Below are 16,158 nucleotides of genomic sequence, written 5' to 3'. Positions count from 1 at the left end.
TTTCAGCCACCACCCTGCACCTACCTGCCTGTTCTGTGCTGTTCAGGTAAGCCTCCTTAAAGCCCACCTCTGAGGTTGTCTCTACTGCTGCACTGTGCATTAATGATGTCTATATATTCTTGTTTTTAGTGGCTTTCCGTCCACGTGTGTTTACCTCCAGAGGCAAGTTATTCTTATGTTTTAATTAACTAACACCAGCATGAGGATCAGTCTGACAGTTGACTGGAATTGAAGTAGCGAGATTCTGAAAAACTAACAAGAATTTAGTGCTGTAAGTGCGCTATATTATCTAATACCAATGGACTAAATCACCCAGTTCGCAAGGAAAAGACTTTCGAGATCTGCATCTGTGTGATTAACTCTACTTGCAAGGAATCAACAAATCCTATTCAATTAATCTGTTTTCACTCTTTAATTTTCACTGTCAGTGGTCTGCAAAATCCTGCTTCTGACAGTCTTTTTAAAAATTCACCAACAGTTTCATTTTGAAAATATTTTACGGTATTTATAATAAATGACTAACTAATATTAATTGCTTAAACATCACTTATATGTCAGTATTATCGCAGCACATAATGCTAAATAGGCTGCCTATTTGAGTGTTTCAGTTTGTGAGAGAACAAAGCAGGTAAATTATTTTATGACAAAGTATATGTGAGGTGATTCTGTTTGCCTTGTTGACTTTGTGTAGTCAAATCTGTGTTATACAAGGGCTGCTTCTTGGATACTCTCTCAGATCATATCAGAATTGTAGAAAATTCTTTTAATATATAATAAAGTACTTGCAGGTAAACAGGAGCAGAAAAGCAGCAGTTCCAGCATTCTTTTAAGATTGTGCAACATAAATTGGAGTATTGGTCTAGTGATTTTTTTTCTTTTTTTTGTGTAAAGGTATAGGCTTCCTCAGGGTTTTGCTATCAGATGTAAAATCTTGCATTTGATTCGTATAAATGAAACCACAGAAAATCCTCTTATGTGCTCCAATACTTAAACACTTGATACTTGGAATTTTGTCTCCACCAGGGGCGCTGCGATTGAAGTAACCAAGGATAGAAAGTCTGAAGGAGAGCTCTGGTCGGCTAAAGCACTGCACATGTAGCAGAGATACTCCCAAACAGTTGAAGCTGGACAATTTAAGGATTAACTTCTAATGTGTTTGAAAGCCATTAGCAGGAAGCGCGAGAATGCCCAGAAGGAGCTACTGCTCTGAGTGAGAGAGGGGGTGAGCAGCTGGTGCTGGAGGATGGAAGTAGGCACTTGAGAAAAGGAATCTGCAGCTGTTTATTTGCAGCCTCACTGTTTGGGGTCACTTACAGGCCAGCAGCACCCTGTGACTGCATCCAGGAGTATACTGGAGCTCTAGGGGTCTGGGATGAGGGTGGTAACCGAGCCAGAGCCTTCCCATGCAACCTCAAGATGAAGAATAGTCTACAGTAAAATATGAAAATATTTTGCATATGCTGAGCATATGACACAGTTTTGATAATCCTCCCACACAAACACACCTTGCCAACCCTCGCTGACCAAGCCATCTCTGAAAACACATGCCCTGTGGATGCCAAGTGGTGACAGTTAGTGGAGAAGTTAAGGTTTATAAACATGGCGCCTGCTGTCAACACTGGTGGTGTGAAGTTTGGTGTTCCTCAAGGCTCGATACTAGGCCCTCTGCCCTTCATATTTACATATTCCCACTCGCATACTAAAATCACTTCCTTATGTTGGTGAAACCCAAATCTTCATCTGTAGTGTACCAGACACTGAAGTACATCTAAACAGTGACACGACTAAGGTCATTCATTTGGCAGGCCCCATCACTTAAGCAATATGGCAAATTTCAGCCTAAATTAAAAAACCCATGAGTACTGTTTGATCCTGGTCCCACAAGGGCAATGTACTATTGAAAGCTAATCTTTCTCATCTGAGAAACATGCCAGTGTCTCATGTTGCCTATTTTCATCACTTAAGCTAGTGAAAGTATTTGTTATCTCCAAAGTTATTGCACCCCTTGCTCAGGCCTTAGAATCCGCCTTAAACAAGTCTTGGTATTGGCCATGTCACACCAGTGACCGAATCCCTGCACTGGCTTTCTGTAAGGTTTCAGGTTTACTTCAAAATCCTCAGGTTTAGCTGTTCACTGTCAGTCTGTTCCCCACTTAGCAATCTTCAGACATTTCATTCTAGATTCTAGTCTAACATGTACCTTAAACCTGCCTCTTTTTTTTTTTTTTTTTTTTTGCTCACCTACACTGTGGGAGATGAGACGTTCTCCTGCTTTGCCCCTAAACTGTGGAATTCCCTTACCAAGTATATCAGAGGTTACCCTTATGTAAATAATAAGTTTAAATCCATGCACCCAGTGTTTATACGCAACTGCTTTTCAATGACACAGTATTTACTTTTTTTTTTAATCCTTTCACTCATGTTTACTTTCGTTTTTTGTTAATGTCTCACTACGATTTATGATGTTGCTCTTTATTAGGAATTTTTCCCTAGCATGCAATGGAAGTTCAGAGATTTCATGGACAGAATTAGTTGTCAAAATGGGGATCTGCTGCTTAAATGGTCTAGGTTCTTTATTGACACAGTTGCTTCTCACTCTTTTTCACTTTCTCTCTTGTTATATGATGCTTTAGTGAAAATATTCTCTTTTGGCCAAGTCTAACCTTATCTATACATGTACGTATTTATTTTTAAACCTGCAGCGTTCATGTGGTATTTATCTTGGTGAGGCTAAACGAAGCCACTGCGGCCTACTTTGACGCTGAGTTTATGCTGGTGTTTGGTTTAATGCCCTTGCTGCGGTTGGCCCGTGTACCCTTCCATCAGAGGTGTTAATATGGTTATGGTTAAGTGGATGTGAAATTCTGCAGCAGAAGAGCTTATGGTCCTGCCCATAAAGAACATGCTAATTTTGCGGTTGGAATTTGAGTTTGCCAAAGTTTTTTCTGTTATAGATTTAAATGGTCAGAGACAGATTTCATGTTTCATTTTTCCTTCTGTTACAGAGCACTAAAATATAGTAGATCGTTCTTTTCCACAAACAGTAAAATAAAAGTTTTGTGCGAGAAAAATTACTCTTGATAAGTTTTCATCACATTTTCATTTAATATTTTGCTGTTAAAGCATTGCACATCAATGAAAATATTTTATAATGTAATGTAAAAATAAAGCAGTATTCTGTAGTTCTTTTCTAATGCAGAAATAAGAGTTGTAGCCAGTGTTTATTTTTTTAATAAAAAAAGGTGTAAAACGTTACGGAAGCACCCGCAGGTGCGCCGTGTGGTGTAGTGACAGAGAGAGAGAGTGTGTCCCACTGATGTATGGATGAGTGACCCATTGTAAGTAGTGTATCTAGCAGTGTAAGTCTTTGGGTGCTCTGGTTTCCTCCCACACTCCAAAGACATGCTGTTCAGGTTCACCCACAGTGTGTGAGTGTGCTCCACTGATGTATGAATGAGTGACCCATTGTAGGTAGTGTATCTAGTGGTAAGCCACCTTGGTGAATAAGGTGTGTGAGCTGATGACACTACATAGAGTTCATTGGAAGTGGCTTTGAGAAAAGGGTCTGCTAAATAAATGTAAAAGTAGTGTGGTACACTACACTGTGGTGTAGTAGTGTGGTGCGATCCAGGCTGTGGGGAATCATGGTCCATGGAGCGGAGCCTCCGGTCAGCGCTGTAGTCCGTAGTGACTGCCGGTCGGTGAACAGTGACCACTTTCCATCTGTCCCCTGTTCTGGGCACAGACAGCAGCACGTGTTCTGCAGCCGTTCATGACCGTAGTCAGGCAGCGGCTCCCGAACTTTCCCGAACGCCCGCACTGCCTGCGTTTTCATTCTCTGCGGGAACGCAGTAATTCTGTCATATTTTGAGTGATTCCGACAGTGGGATGAAATTGCTACGTCGATCGGTTGTTTATCGGTTAATTCTTTTCTCGACGTCACGTTTACTCCGAACTCGCTCGTGCTACCGGTTCGGTACGCGAAGAAGGAGCCGAAACGAGGCTCGTGTCGAGCTGTGTGTCGGACACACGCGGCGCCGTAACCCTGTAAGTTACGCGACGCGCGCTTTCCTTTCCAAAGCGTCTCAAAGCGCTAGTGTGACTGTGGGCAAACGCCGGCATTTCTAATTACCCACAATAAATGGAGCACCATGGCATTGCAGTGACTGGAGAAGAAGGTAATCTAATTTTATGGGAACCACGCTGTTATTTCTTTATTTATTTATTTTAGTATTTTAACGCGTTAGACAGCTGAAGCGCACAGATGCGGGGTTGCGGTGCGAAGTACTGTACTCTACTGTACTGTACTGTAGCTTTCTGAAACTATTGGAATATATGAATAAAAAGCTCTCGGAGCCGAATGGACCGATGACCGCCTTTTACCAGATACTGAGATAGCAGATTTAAAAGCCATGGAAACTCAGACGGTATCGCTGTAACTGGGATCTCTCAAAAGAAGCATAATGATGTGACCCCCAGGTGGTCAGAGCGGACTGTGTGTGTGTGTGTGTGTGTGTGTGTGTGTGTGTGTGTGTGTGTGTGCGCGCGCGCGCGCCCAGCGTGATTCCAGTCAGTGTTTGGGTTTCCCGTGTCAGAATTTTTTTTTTTTTTAATGTGAAATGTAAAAAAAAATGTCATAAAACCGGTCATTTCACCAAACCTTGCAAATTTTATTAGTGGTCGAACTGTGTAAAAAAGATTTGATAAAAATACTTCCTAACCTGCGCGCAGAACTTGGTGATTTTTTTTTTTTTTTGTTTTCTAGTGCGCTGTCTGTCTTTCAGTGGTGCTTTACTGTGCTGTGTAGCCCAGTACTGTGCTCATCATGGTACTGTCCCTGTATACGGGAATACGGCTTAACAGCCTTTGTTTGTGTGGCAGCGGCCCGTCGCGTGCCCCCCACCACACACACACACACACACACACACACACACACACACACACCTTCATAATGCTGCATACAATCAAACAAAAATTGCGCACCGTAAACAGACTGTACACATAAGCATCGGTTCACAGTTATTGCCGGTCCTGCAATGTGTCATAATTCTGGTACGGTTCTTTGACCCACCCTTGTCTTATCTTATTAGGTCTACGTGATGATGATAATACAAAAGAATAATTTGTTCTTATTGATAATAGAATACAATAATACTTTGGTCTAATCTCGTATTATAATCAAAAAATTACATTAACAACGTTAAACATTTCTGGAACATTTCACGATCCGTTTGCGCCATTTGTCCATTTGCCATTTGAAAATATGCAGCAGAAATGTTTCAGAATAAAATACTTAAATATGTATTTTCATGTTATGAATATGTCATAGTACGAGTCCATTATTTTTTTTCCTGAGATTAGGTTAGGTCATCCATTAAATGAGATGATTGGCTGCAGGATGAGTCATTTTAAACTGTACATGATTAAAATAGGCGAGCGGGAGAAAATGCCTCCAAAAGAGTGCCGAGTTGAGAGGGCCCGTGCGTGGACACGGTGAAACAGTCCTTTGGGGACTGAAACCCAAATCCACTTGCATTCCAGCGGCAGTATACAGTTTAGCTGATCGAACATCGCCGTTATGATGGACGAGACACTAAAATTGCCCGTCGGAGCTGGGAAATCGATACATATCATAGGATACCCTGTTTCTCGCGGAATAAATAGTTGTGTGAAATATAGACTTGTTTAGTGCGACCGGAGGGTGGATGGAGGCTTCCTGAAACCAGTAAGCCACGCGTGATCGCAATCCACTGACCAGGGTCGGAAAAATATCCTGGCATGCAGTATAAAGTGTACACATTAGTTGAAGCGCATCTTTGTAAATATTACTACCTGTCATTGCAGCATGCTAGTCTTACGTGTGATTTTCAGGGATATTTGTAAAAGGTTCAATTAATCATTTCATTATTGTGTAAGGGGGGACGTGGTGGCGCGACGGGCTTGGTCGGGTCCTACTCTCTGGTGGGTCTGGGGTTCGAGTCCCGCTTGGGGTGCCTTGAGATGGACTGGCGTCCCGTCCTGGGTGTGTCCCCCCTCCCCCTCCAGCCCTTCGCCCTGTGCTGCCGGGTTAGGCTCCGGTTCCCCGCGACCCTGCTTCGGACAGGCAATGTGGGTGTGTGTGTTTATGTGTTGTGTATCGTTTTAATTATCAGTGATTATCGGTGCTTCGTTATTATAACAGTTCAGCTGAGACTAGAATTTGAATTGATAATTTGCTGTGCGTAATGTCGGCCGAAGAGAATTAAAGTGAGTTAGAAAGAGGTGTAAGCCATGCTCATGATTATACAGTTAGTGGCAGCGGGTCGGTGCGGGTCACGTTTCCACTCGTCTTCGTTTAACGATCGCGGGTGTCGTCCGCAGGCCCCGTGGTTCTGAGCACACCGGCCCAGCTCGTGGCTCCGGTCGTGGTGGCTCGAGGCACCCTCTCCATCACCACCACCGAGATCTACTTCGAGGTGGAAGAAGACGACCCCGCTTTCAAGAAGATCGACGCAAAAGTAAGCGGATTCACTTTTCCTTTCTTTGCATCTCGTCTCTTACCGCTGCTGTCGGGCTCTTGAAATACTGAATCTGCTTTGCTTCGGGGTGTTAAAAATCTGCGAAAAATAATAGGAGCGGCGCTGCGCTGCGCTTACTGGAGAGGCGAAACGAAAAGCATGGATGTCGCGTCAACTTCAAGTTCCCAGTTCGTAGTCTTCGGTTAAATGTGTAAAGCAAAGTGAGTCTTGGGAAAGTTTTAAAGGCCTGAAAAAATTGTTGAATAGAAAAGCAGACGAAGTAACGCAAAATGCTCTGTTCGCAGGAGAGCTCTGTACGTATGTTACGTATGTATGTATTTATGTACCTGGAGAGCCGCTTATGAGCTTCGTCCTCTGACACCTGAGAGAAGAAGAGGAAACAAGTGGTGCTTCTCGTGTCTTGAAACTCCGCATAAGGTGATAAGTAGCAATCATATCAAGGTTGTCACTGGGGACATGATGTAACGAGGTTACTTTTTTAAAATAATTACAATATGTCCAGGAATGTTTAAGAAAATACGCGTGCCCCTTGTGGGTAATCTTAATATATGAGTGTTAGAAGTTGTTTTTTTTTTTTTTTTTGTCCTACGGTTTACGCACATTGAAAACGAAAGACCTTGAGAACCGTGTGAAATCATCTCTTAAAATGTATTCGATGTATATCATTTTAAAAACATGATTAATGTTTAACACTTCATCACCGCTAGAAATTCAGAACAGTGTTAGTTTTATTTATATCAATAATATATACCTACGTGGGCCTGTAAGTGGATTATACATTTAAAGGATTTTCTGTAATAGGACTGTGGTTTTAGTTCTTAAGATCTGTTCTGCGGTTGTGAAAATAAGAAGTTTCAGTTAATAAACATTTTTAAAAACGTCATAAAAGCTTAACAAGCGTTTAACTTTCACATTTACTGAATGAAAGCGAGATATATTGAAGAAATATTGTTTGTATGTACAACAGTCAGTTTAACACCCACTTAGTAATACTTAGATTTTTATTGAATTAAATAAATTCAGACACAATAGTAAAAAATCACAATGTTATACTCCAGTGTTTCTCAAGTGCATTTTTCAAATATTTATATATGTTTATATTCAAACCTAGTAAGCACAAAAAGAATGTTCGAAAATGTTTAAATAAAAATTCAAGTATATTTATGGAATGTTGCAAAATTTAATAGTACCATCAAAATGTAAACTTTTAAAACAAAGCTTTTCAAAGACAGTGTAGACAACGCGGAGAATACGGATTTCGTTAATCTTACATTGATTTGTCGTCTACCTGGAAAACTGTACGTTTTAAAAACAAGATGAGTGAATTTCTCTTTTTTTTTTTTTTTAAAAAGGTCACGATTTCTGACAAAACTGGAGTCACGATCTAGACATGTCATGAATGTGTACAGAGTAGACAAATATGCGACGTGACTCGTTTTCTTACCGCCGCCGGTTGTTTTTAAAACACTTGTAACAAATTTGTTACGATTTTCCCAAGTCAAGAAAGGGGGGGGGGGGGGGGGGTGAAAAGTGCGGTTTGACCCCGGCGCACATCTGTCTGTAAAGTTACTGTAGTATTTCTTTGTGTCCGCGGACGCATAGGAGGGAAACAGCCGTTCCGTTCGGCGGCTTATTATAGATATATTACGACGTATATAAATATTATATCACGAGCGCTTTTTTTTTTTTTTCCTCCTCCTCCTCCTCCTCCTCCTCCTCCCTCTTTACGGACAGCTGTCTTTCAGAGCTTCTCCAGGCTCTTGGGGTTGGTGAGGATCTCCCGCGCCAGTCGCCACGTCTGCTTGGCCGCGTTCTCCAGGGCCGAGCTCGGCTTGCCCTGGAACAGGTCCAGGTTGGGCAGGAAGTAGTGCGGGCACCGGCGGCACTGCAGGCACGAGATGAGCTGCAGCAGGATGCCGTTGAGCCGGTCGCCCAGGCAGTTCTCGTCCCAGTCCGACTCGCGCGGGTGCTTCTCGCACTCGTACGACACGAGCGTCTTCATGTGGTAGTTGTTGAGCGGCTGTCCGGGCAGCTCCAGGTGCCGGTCGCGCAGCGCCTTCAGCACCGACAGGCACTTCTTCCTGCAGCCGCCCAGGATGAGCCGGTTCTCGGCCTCGGCGAACTGCAGCACCCAGGCGTCGCTCTCGGCCGAGCTCTGCTTGCCGTTGAGCGAGTAGCACTCCTTGGAGAGCAGGTTGAAGCCCTCGGCCTTGACCTCGGCCACGCGGTTGGGCCCCGGCCACGGGATGTGCGGCAGGGGCCAGTGCGCCGCGCTGCGCGGCCAGATGCCCGTGCACTTGAAGGCGGGCGTGATCTGCACCACGTAGCGGTCCCTGATGCGCAGCTTCACCTCGCTCGTGTCCGCCACCATCTTCACCACGTCCCGGTAGCTGCACTTATCCACCGCCTGCGCCACCAGCGTCTGGAAGCGGGAGCGGATCTTGCGCGCCGACAGGTAGCCGGAGGCCGTGATGAACTCCACCCAGAGGGACATGCTCCTCTTGCGGCCGTCGCTGAGCTTGAGCACGGCGCAGCCGGGCAGGGAGCCGTCGTCCACGAAGTTGAAGACCCCCATCTGGTTGAGGTAGAGCACCACCTCGAACTCGGTGGGCGAGATGACCTCGAGACCCTCGAAGCGGTTCTCCATCTCGTTGAGGGAGCTGATGAAGCGCGGCTCCTGCACCTCCACCTCCTTGAGCACGTCGGACACCACCTTGCACACCTCGCGGATCGTCTTGGAGATGGCCGCCTTCCTCGACTGGCATTTCTCGTTGTAGTATTTGTTGAGGTGGTACACCAGCTTGGCCTGAGCCGCGACCATGTTGGGGCAGAGATCCGGGTTGTACACCGGAGTCTCGCAGTAGCTTGAGGGATCCAACGCGGCTGTGTGCACGGGAGCCAACGTTAGAGAACAGCGACGTAAAAGCAGTTGTAGTTAAACAAAAAAGAAAAAATGCCCGTGGATAGTAAGTTAGTGGAGACCAGCTTATCGCACGCGCCCGGAGCACTTCGCTCGTAAATTCCTCATTAGGTTTCAGGCTGTCATCGGCGGGTTTTCGCTGCAGCTCCTCCTGCACTTAGTTTGGTTTTGGGGTTAATCACAAGTTCTTTTGTAACGTCGGGAAAAAAAAAAACATTTAAAAAAAAAAAAAAAAAAATCAAACCGCTACTCGTGCCTTTTAATTAATCACTGAAGTACTACGCCTTTGTCTTCATTTGATTTTTGTTAAGGTGTTCCCAGTTGGTAGCGTGCGTGGACAATAAAGGCGCGTGTGCTTGCGTGCTCGCGGCGGCGCGTGTGCTCGCAGCTTGTCTTTTAAGGGCGTGGTGACGGAGGGGCGGGATCGGTGCAGGGGAGCACCAATCGGAGCCCGGCTCGTCACGGCCCGTTATTTCACTGACCAATAAATGAATCGGTGCTCGATGTACACAAGTACGGCTGAAGGTGAGGATGTGTCAAAATACTGGAAAGAAAGGGACGTACGTTATGCCTTAGGAGTATCTGCTTTGGGATTCGCTGAAGGTGTCTGATGGGGGGATGAACAGATTCACTGATATATAAAGAAATTTAATTTCCCCGGTGTTAAGGTGATATTGTTAGAAAAAGGGCTTTAAAATGTATTTGCTTAATTTCTGTTACAAAGAAAGGCAGTATTATCCTTAAACCCAGTTTAATTTCTAGGTAAATTAAAGGATTTTCTAAAATTTATCGGTGTGTTAATTCATTTTAATTTTTTTAGTAGTTTGCAGCTATTTTTAACGTTTGTCTTTATAATACGTGGTAAAATAAGTCATAAAAATGATAATTTTCTTTAACATTTTGATTTTTCCCTTGAACCCTGCTGAAGTGCAAAGATTTTTCATCCATGTCTTCTGCTGAAATTATCCTGAAACGTGGTAATTTATAAAAAGTTATTTTGTAAGGGACTGTATCTGTACGTAAAAATGTCTTTCAAAATGTGTCGTGGATAGACAGAATAGTAGTCCGAGTTTACTAACCTTGTGTCGGGTTTTTGTTCGAGTTTTTAATAAACGATCATGCATTTTAACCGTTTACCTTTTAAGGAAATATGTTAAGGAATACATTTTCTTTATACAAATTCGCATGTAATTTTCAGTAACTGTATTTACACTGTGCGCATTATTATTTACGTAAAATAAAAGAACTGGAATTACTAAAATATCCGTTCACATAGTGCAGAAAAAAAAAATCAATTTTTGGGAACACTTTCATAGGCGCTACGCATTTTATATAGCGAAAACAACCGAAAATCACTTTCGTCAGTGTAATAAAGTTTTTGTCACTCCAGTACAAAATGCTGTTTTCCATTCATTTAATTTTAATAACGTACTTAAAATTCGGTTATCTTTTTTTAATCCTAAAACAGTTTTAAGATCAGAGTGTCTTGTGTTTCCGTAATTTCACGATTAAAAATATATTTCGTATTTTTAATGATAATAGCAATCAGGGTTATCGGCTATTAATTTTTAATATTTATTTTAATATCTTTTTTAAATGTGCTTTTTATAATTGCTGGAAGTTTTAAATTGTGTATGCTTCCCAAGCTGCAGTTGAACGCAAACGAAATTGTAAAACAGAAAAAAAAGACATTCACGGGTTTTCTTTATGCTGCTATTTTAACTTTTCCCCCCACGTTTTTCTCTGGGTTTCATTTGCAATTGAAAGAGTGGCATATAACATTTTTGTCTCACTTTCCTGCACCGTGCTCTGAAATGTTAAAATTGTAAAAAAAAAAAAAAAAAAAGAAAAATTGTGTTATATTTGAATAATGTGAGGAAATGGTTCTTATGGGGATCCAACACAATGTGTTCAATTCCTGGCACCAATAGGCAGCATTTCTGAAGTTTCTCCATATCAGTACTGACTATATTACATTTGCACCTATTCGTTTGACTGGAGTTTTTCTCAGAAACCCCATACACCTCAGAGTCATTCGAGGTGCATTGAGTTATCACAGTTTCATCAGTTACCACTAGTTACCCTCACTGAGGTGTTGGGTCTTTGCCAGCGTAGAGAAGCAGCGATCCCCCTCCTAAAGCCTTTCTTTCCGTCTCAGAAGCAGCATGTGATACAGACTACAATGTGTTACATTCCACCTGTCATGTGTAGGACAAAAAGAAAGCAACACTAGCAGCTTGTCTCTCTTGTTGTAGACAATGTGTGCCATCAGGTGCTGTGAGATGTGACCCCCGTTTTTAGGTGCAAATGCTTGTCTCGGAGACCCTGAGAGCCGAGGGCGAAGGATGCTGCGTGCGAAGGCTGTAACGGTGGAGCCTGTGCACCGGGGGAGGGAGATGTTGACTCCTGTCACACGCACCCCCTCCCCCCCATTGTGTCTGGCTTGCTTTTATCCACATCATCTTAATTGATACTCTCAGGAGAGGGCGGTTATTGGTTGAGGCCCTCTCCGGAGTGTCAGAAGGCATAAACGGAGAGTCGGAGCAGGGTTACCGGAACAGTTCCTCCTGCAAGGTAGTCTGGAGGCATTTTTGTTTGTGTATCTGTTGTTATTGCTTGTAAGGTTATTGCTTTTCTCTGAACTTTATTTTCGTTTTGTTCCGGTTTTTAGCTGTGCCTGATCTCTTGATGTGTTGTGAGCGCTGTCATTCTCCATGCTTTGAACGCATCTGGTTCAGAGATAATTTTGTTTGCAGATCTTAACTCCAGGAGCTGTGAAGAATGGAGAATTTTGTTTTTTGGTAACTTGTTTTGTTGGCGTGTGGTTTCAGGGATTTTATCCATGCCTGTTTAAGCAAGAGAGACGAAGTGGAACACAGGGTTTTCATGCAGATGGGAATAGAAGGCTAACATTGTTGCCGCCCCATCTGCCCACCCCATTGCACGATTCTTTTCATTTTGTAAGCGGACCTACCTGCCTCCGTCTTTTTTACATGTCTCATTTCTCAGCAGGTACTAGTTTTTATTAGAACCAAACCCACTTTGGCGCTCCGTATCTTTTTCAGACACAGATATTTCATAAACATTTCGGACACCCGCAACCCAAGGCCTCCCAGCCCTGCTGTGTTGAGACATTCTTTCCCATTCACATGACACAGTCCAGCCCTCGCTGCGCCTATACTGTGTCGGATGCTGGCGCACCTCTTCGGGCCCAGGATTTGCCTTCTAATGCAAGGCATGTGTAGTGGCGTAGCAGTAATCTGGAGATAGCTCGAGCCTGGACCAGTTCCACACAGTCCACCTTCCTGTTCCCCTTTCCTCAAATCTGCTCCCTCCATGTAAATTGGATAGTTATAGCCTTCGTTACAAAACACGCATGTTTCTGAACCATCGTAGCACATACAGTGGGATGAATCAGTACAATTATGTGTGTTTTGCTCTAATTTTGGATTGGTGTGTGACTCAGGAACCACTGCTTTGTGTATAAGTCCCTTTGTGTTTCATGTTCTGGTTTTAATGTTTTTTTTGAATGTGTAGGGTTAGATATAAAGTGTGTGTTAATTGTCTGACTCAAGTTACTTCTTATTCACTTATTTCCATTTTACTGATGCAGCAATTTTTTTTGCTTTGATACAGCATACATTTCACATCTGAATCTTTAAATAAGTAGTTCAGTGATTTTATTCTCTGCACTGAAGTATTTTTTTTTTTTTTTTTTTTTTAAATTTTTTGCGGCTGGCATCAAAATTTTGATATCTTTTGAAATGAGAACATCTGCTATAGCTGCTAACAATATCATTGAGTATAGCGATCTGTCTGGGATTTAATAGAATGAACTGCTGAGTGTGGAGTGGCCAGTTTATGCTCTCTGTCTCAGTCAACGTATACGTGCCAAAATAAATCTGGGCACCAGTGAGTAAAGGATTATAGGATATACAGACTGTGCCATCATGTGTTGCCACAAGGCCATCATTCATCGCACACTTGTTATAAAACCCGGAGCAGCTGCAAGACACACGTGGCTTTAGTCTGGTATTCAAGTACCTTTCTGTTCATTGGTATACATTTCTGTTTATTAATTTTTACAGTGGCTATCATTTTACCTAAGGACTTTTTAAATTAAAGCCAAAGAAGTCCATGTACAAGGTTCTAAGTGCATTGTCCTGGGTGAGTTTCACCAACCAACACTCTTGTCCTCTCCATCTCACACTTGTTTTTGTACGATGCAGTGTTTACTGTTAGACGCTCCCAGTCGCGTTGTCCCGGCTGCTGATGGGCTGATCTCCTTTCTGTCTTCTGTATGATATGGAGGATCTTTGCTAGGCACATTTTACACATCTGAGACTGTGACAGGCAGCATCAAATGAAACCAATTCCTGTCAAAAATGTTCCCCCCTACTAAACGCCTAGAAGTGCATCATTATCAGACTGCAAAACAGCAAGGCTCTTGTAATTGTCGGGTCCTTATGGTGAAGAGAGAAGCTTCAGAAGATTGGATAGTAGCAGCTCACAGCAATCATCCGGTTATTTTTGTTATCCTATTACTGCATGATAAATTGGGTCAGTTCAAGGTACCACTTTGCTCTTGTGGGAAGCTGTCACCTCTGTGCGCGTGTTAGGGAATGTCACTTGTGCAGCTTTTGATCTTGGTCCTGGGTTGGATCGCCGATTACCCGTCGAGCCTTGCAAAGTCATTTTCATACGCAGTCCTGGGTGAGAACAGTTTTTTTTTTTCTCTTTTTTCCCTGCTTTTTTTAAATTTAGATCCCTGACTGGTTTGCACTGGAGCATAATGCACTTGGACGGCTCTAGCGGACCTTCTGACAGTATTTCTCAGGATTTTCCTGCTGTTTGTTTCCAGTGATGTGGTCCATTCACAGGGTTTGCGTTTTTAATTTTATTTTTCATTCTTGACCCCCCCATCCCACTTCTAACACCAACACACATACAGACAAGGGAGGGTTTAGATTTTTTTTTTTTGTCCTCTGCTTTGTTTTACTCACTTCCCTGGAGTTTAAGTGCTCACAGACAGACAAAACCCAAATGTGTTTCAAAGGGAGGGAAAAAAAAAAAAAAAAAAAACAGACAGAGTTGGGGGGAGTGTAAAAAAAAAAAAAAATCTGCATGTACTGGCCTTTCCATGTCTATTGAGAAAGAAGAATTTGTAATGATACAGAAAATCCTCTGTGGGCTGCCTGACAGCACGTTTGCGGAACAGCCGTACACATCATTTATGGGGATTTACTGTAACATTGTTCAACTAGGTTAATGTAAGAATACAGAAAATTTTATTTTTCTTCCATCTGGGAGACAGTGGTTGGTTCTTTGCTGTACTGTAGAGTAACACACATTTCCTGCTCCTGAAACCTATTTGGAAAAAATGAAGTAAAATACAGTTATGGGGTATAATTTTTGTGTGTGTTAGGTTTCTAGTTTTAATATACTGTATATTTGTGTATTTTGCAGAATGTTAAACTTTCGGGGTGGGGGCGACACGGGATTTATAATTCTGTACTCATTTTGTTTGCGTACTGTACAGTTTAAATTACCCCATCTCATTTCTGTAGTCTGTACAGTTTTCTGCCTGGTCTGAGACATGGCATTTTGTGTGTGTGTGTGTGTGTGTGTGTGTGTGTGTGTGTGTGTGGATTGTTGTCACAGTTTTTTTTCAGTGTTTCTATTGGTTCCGTGGGAAAGAAACAATTGTATGTTTAAAGGCAGAGACCACTAACAGGTCCCAGATGGCACTGATTATGTCAATGTCTGAGAGATCCCTTGAATCCCAGTTTAAACTGCGATCATTTACCTGCTTGACCCCAAAGCCAACTCCATCAGGTCTTTTCAGTTGTGCTGTGCAGGAAAATGCATTACCGACAAATCCACTGAAAATGACAGCGATTAAACACAACATTCCAAACAGAAAACCAAGACGAGAGTCTGAGCCAGTATTTTGAGGCTTGGTTCCAACAGAGTGAGGGGTTTGCAGGAGAGGTAGTTTGAGAATGCAAGGACAGTGACAAATCCCTGCTAGAAGTTATGGCTTTCAGCATGGATAAAGGCTGAATTTGTCATGGTCACTGGTCCTGGAATCCTGGTGATGTTGGTGGAAGCAGGGGTAACCACAACAAATTCTTCTCTATGTTAGCTGCTTATTGGTTAGTCATCAAGGTGGGAGTGAGCAGATATTTGAAGCGATTTATTGCATGCTGGTATCATGTTAAAAAAAGTCTGTTGATCATGTAGCCTTGTTGTGTTCCCTGTTAAAAATGGTCCTGTTACGTGGTATTTGTGCTCTTCTTATGGCAGCACAGTAGCTCCCCAGGTAGCACTGGTACCCCACACCTCCTGGTCCCTGGGTTTTGGATGTGGGTTTGATCCCTGCGGAGTCTGTGGAATTTGCACGTTCGCCCCACGTTTGCATGGGGTTCCCCCCAGATACTCTGCTTTCCTCCAGTAGTCTGTAGGTCTGTAGACACGGTTCAAGTGAGCTGGTACCTCTAGATTACCCATTGTGTGTGTGTGAGTGAGAGATTGTGTGGTTTACCTGCATCTGTTGTTTGTCGGGGTAAGTGCATGAGAAGCTTAGTATGAGTCCACTGGCTGTAAGTGATTGCAACCCAGAGAATTTTAAGTTGGCTTTTTTTTTTTTGCTAAATATATAACAGAAATTTTAACATGAAGAGTTTCATAGAGCAGTGGGTAGCATAGAAGTTAAGGTTG

At 42.8% G+C, this 16,158-nt stretch overlaps 2 protein-coding genes across 13 annotated transcripts in view; one reads left to right on the top strand and one right to left on the bottom strand.

Annotated features, from left to right (window-relative positions):
* nbeaa (neurobeachin a) overlaps nucleotides 1-16,158 on the top strand; it is a 184,897-nt gene that overhangs the window by 132,611 nt on the left and 36,128 nt on the right. For all 12 annotated transcript variants that reach the window (XM_029251397.1, XM_029251396.1, XM_029251387.1 and 9 more), the window contains one exon: nucleotides 6,361-6,497. In XM_029251397.1, coding sequence (XP_029107230.1) covers nucleotides 6,361-6,497 — 137 coding nt within the window. The remainder of the gene's footprint in view (nucleotides 1-6,360; nucleotides 6,498-16,158) is intronic.
* On the bottom strand, nucleotides 8,221-10,049 carry LOC114910436 (putative nucleotidyltransferase MAB21L1). Its single transcript, XM_029251398.1, has one exon. It carries the CDS (start codon nucleotides 9,337-9,339, stop codon nucleotides 8,260-8,262), a length of 1,080 nt encoding a protein of 359 aa, XP_029107231.1. The 5' UTR covers nucleotides 9,340-10,049; the 3' UTR covers nucleotides 8,221-8,259.

Source organism: Scleropages formosus, chromosome 4 (genome assembly GCF_900964775.1).
Source record: "Scleropages formosus chromosome 4, fSclFor1.1, whole genome shotgun sequence".
Lineage (NCBI taxonomy): Eukaryota > Metazoa > Chordata > Actinopteri > Osteoglossiformes > Osteoglossidae > Scleropages > Scleropages formosus.
The sequence above is the reverse complement of the archived record's forward strand: the minus strand, read 5'-3'. Positions and strand labels throughout refer to the sequence as shown.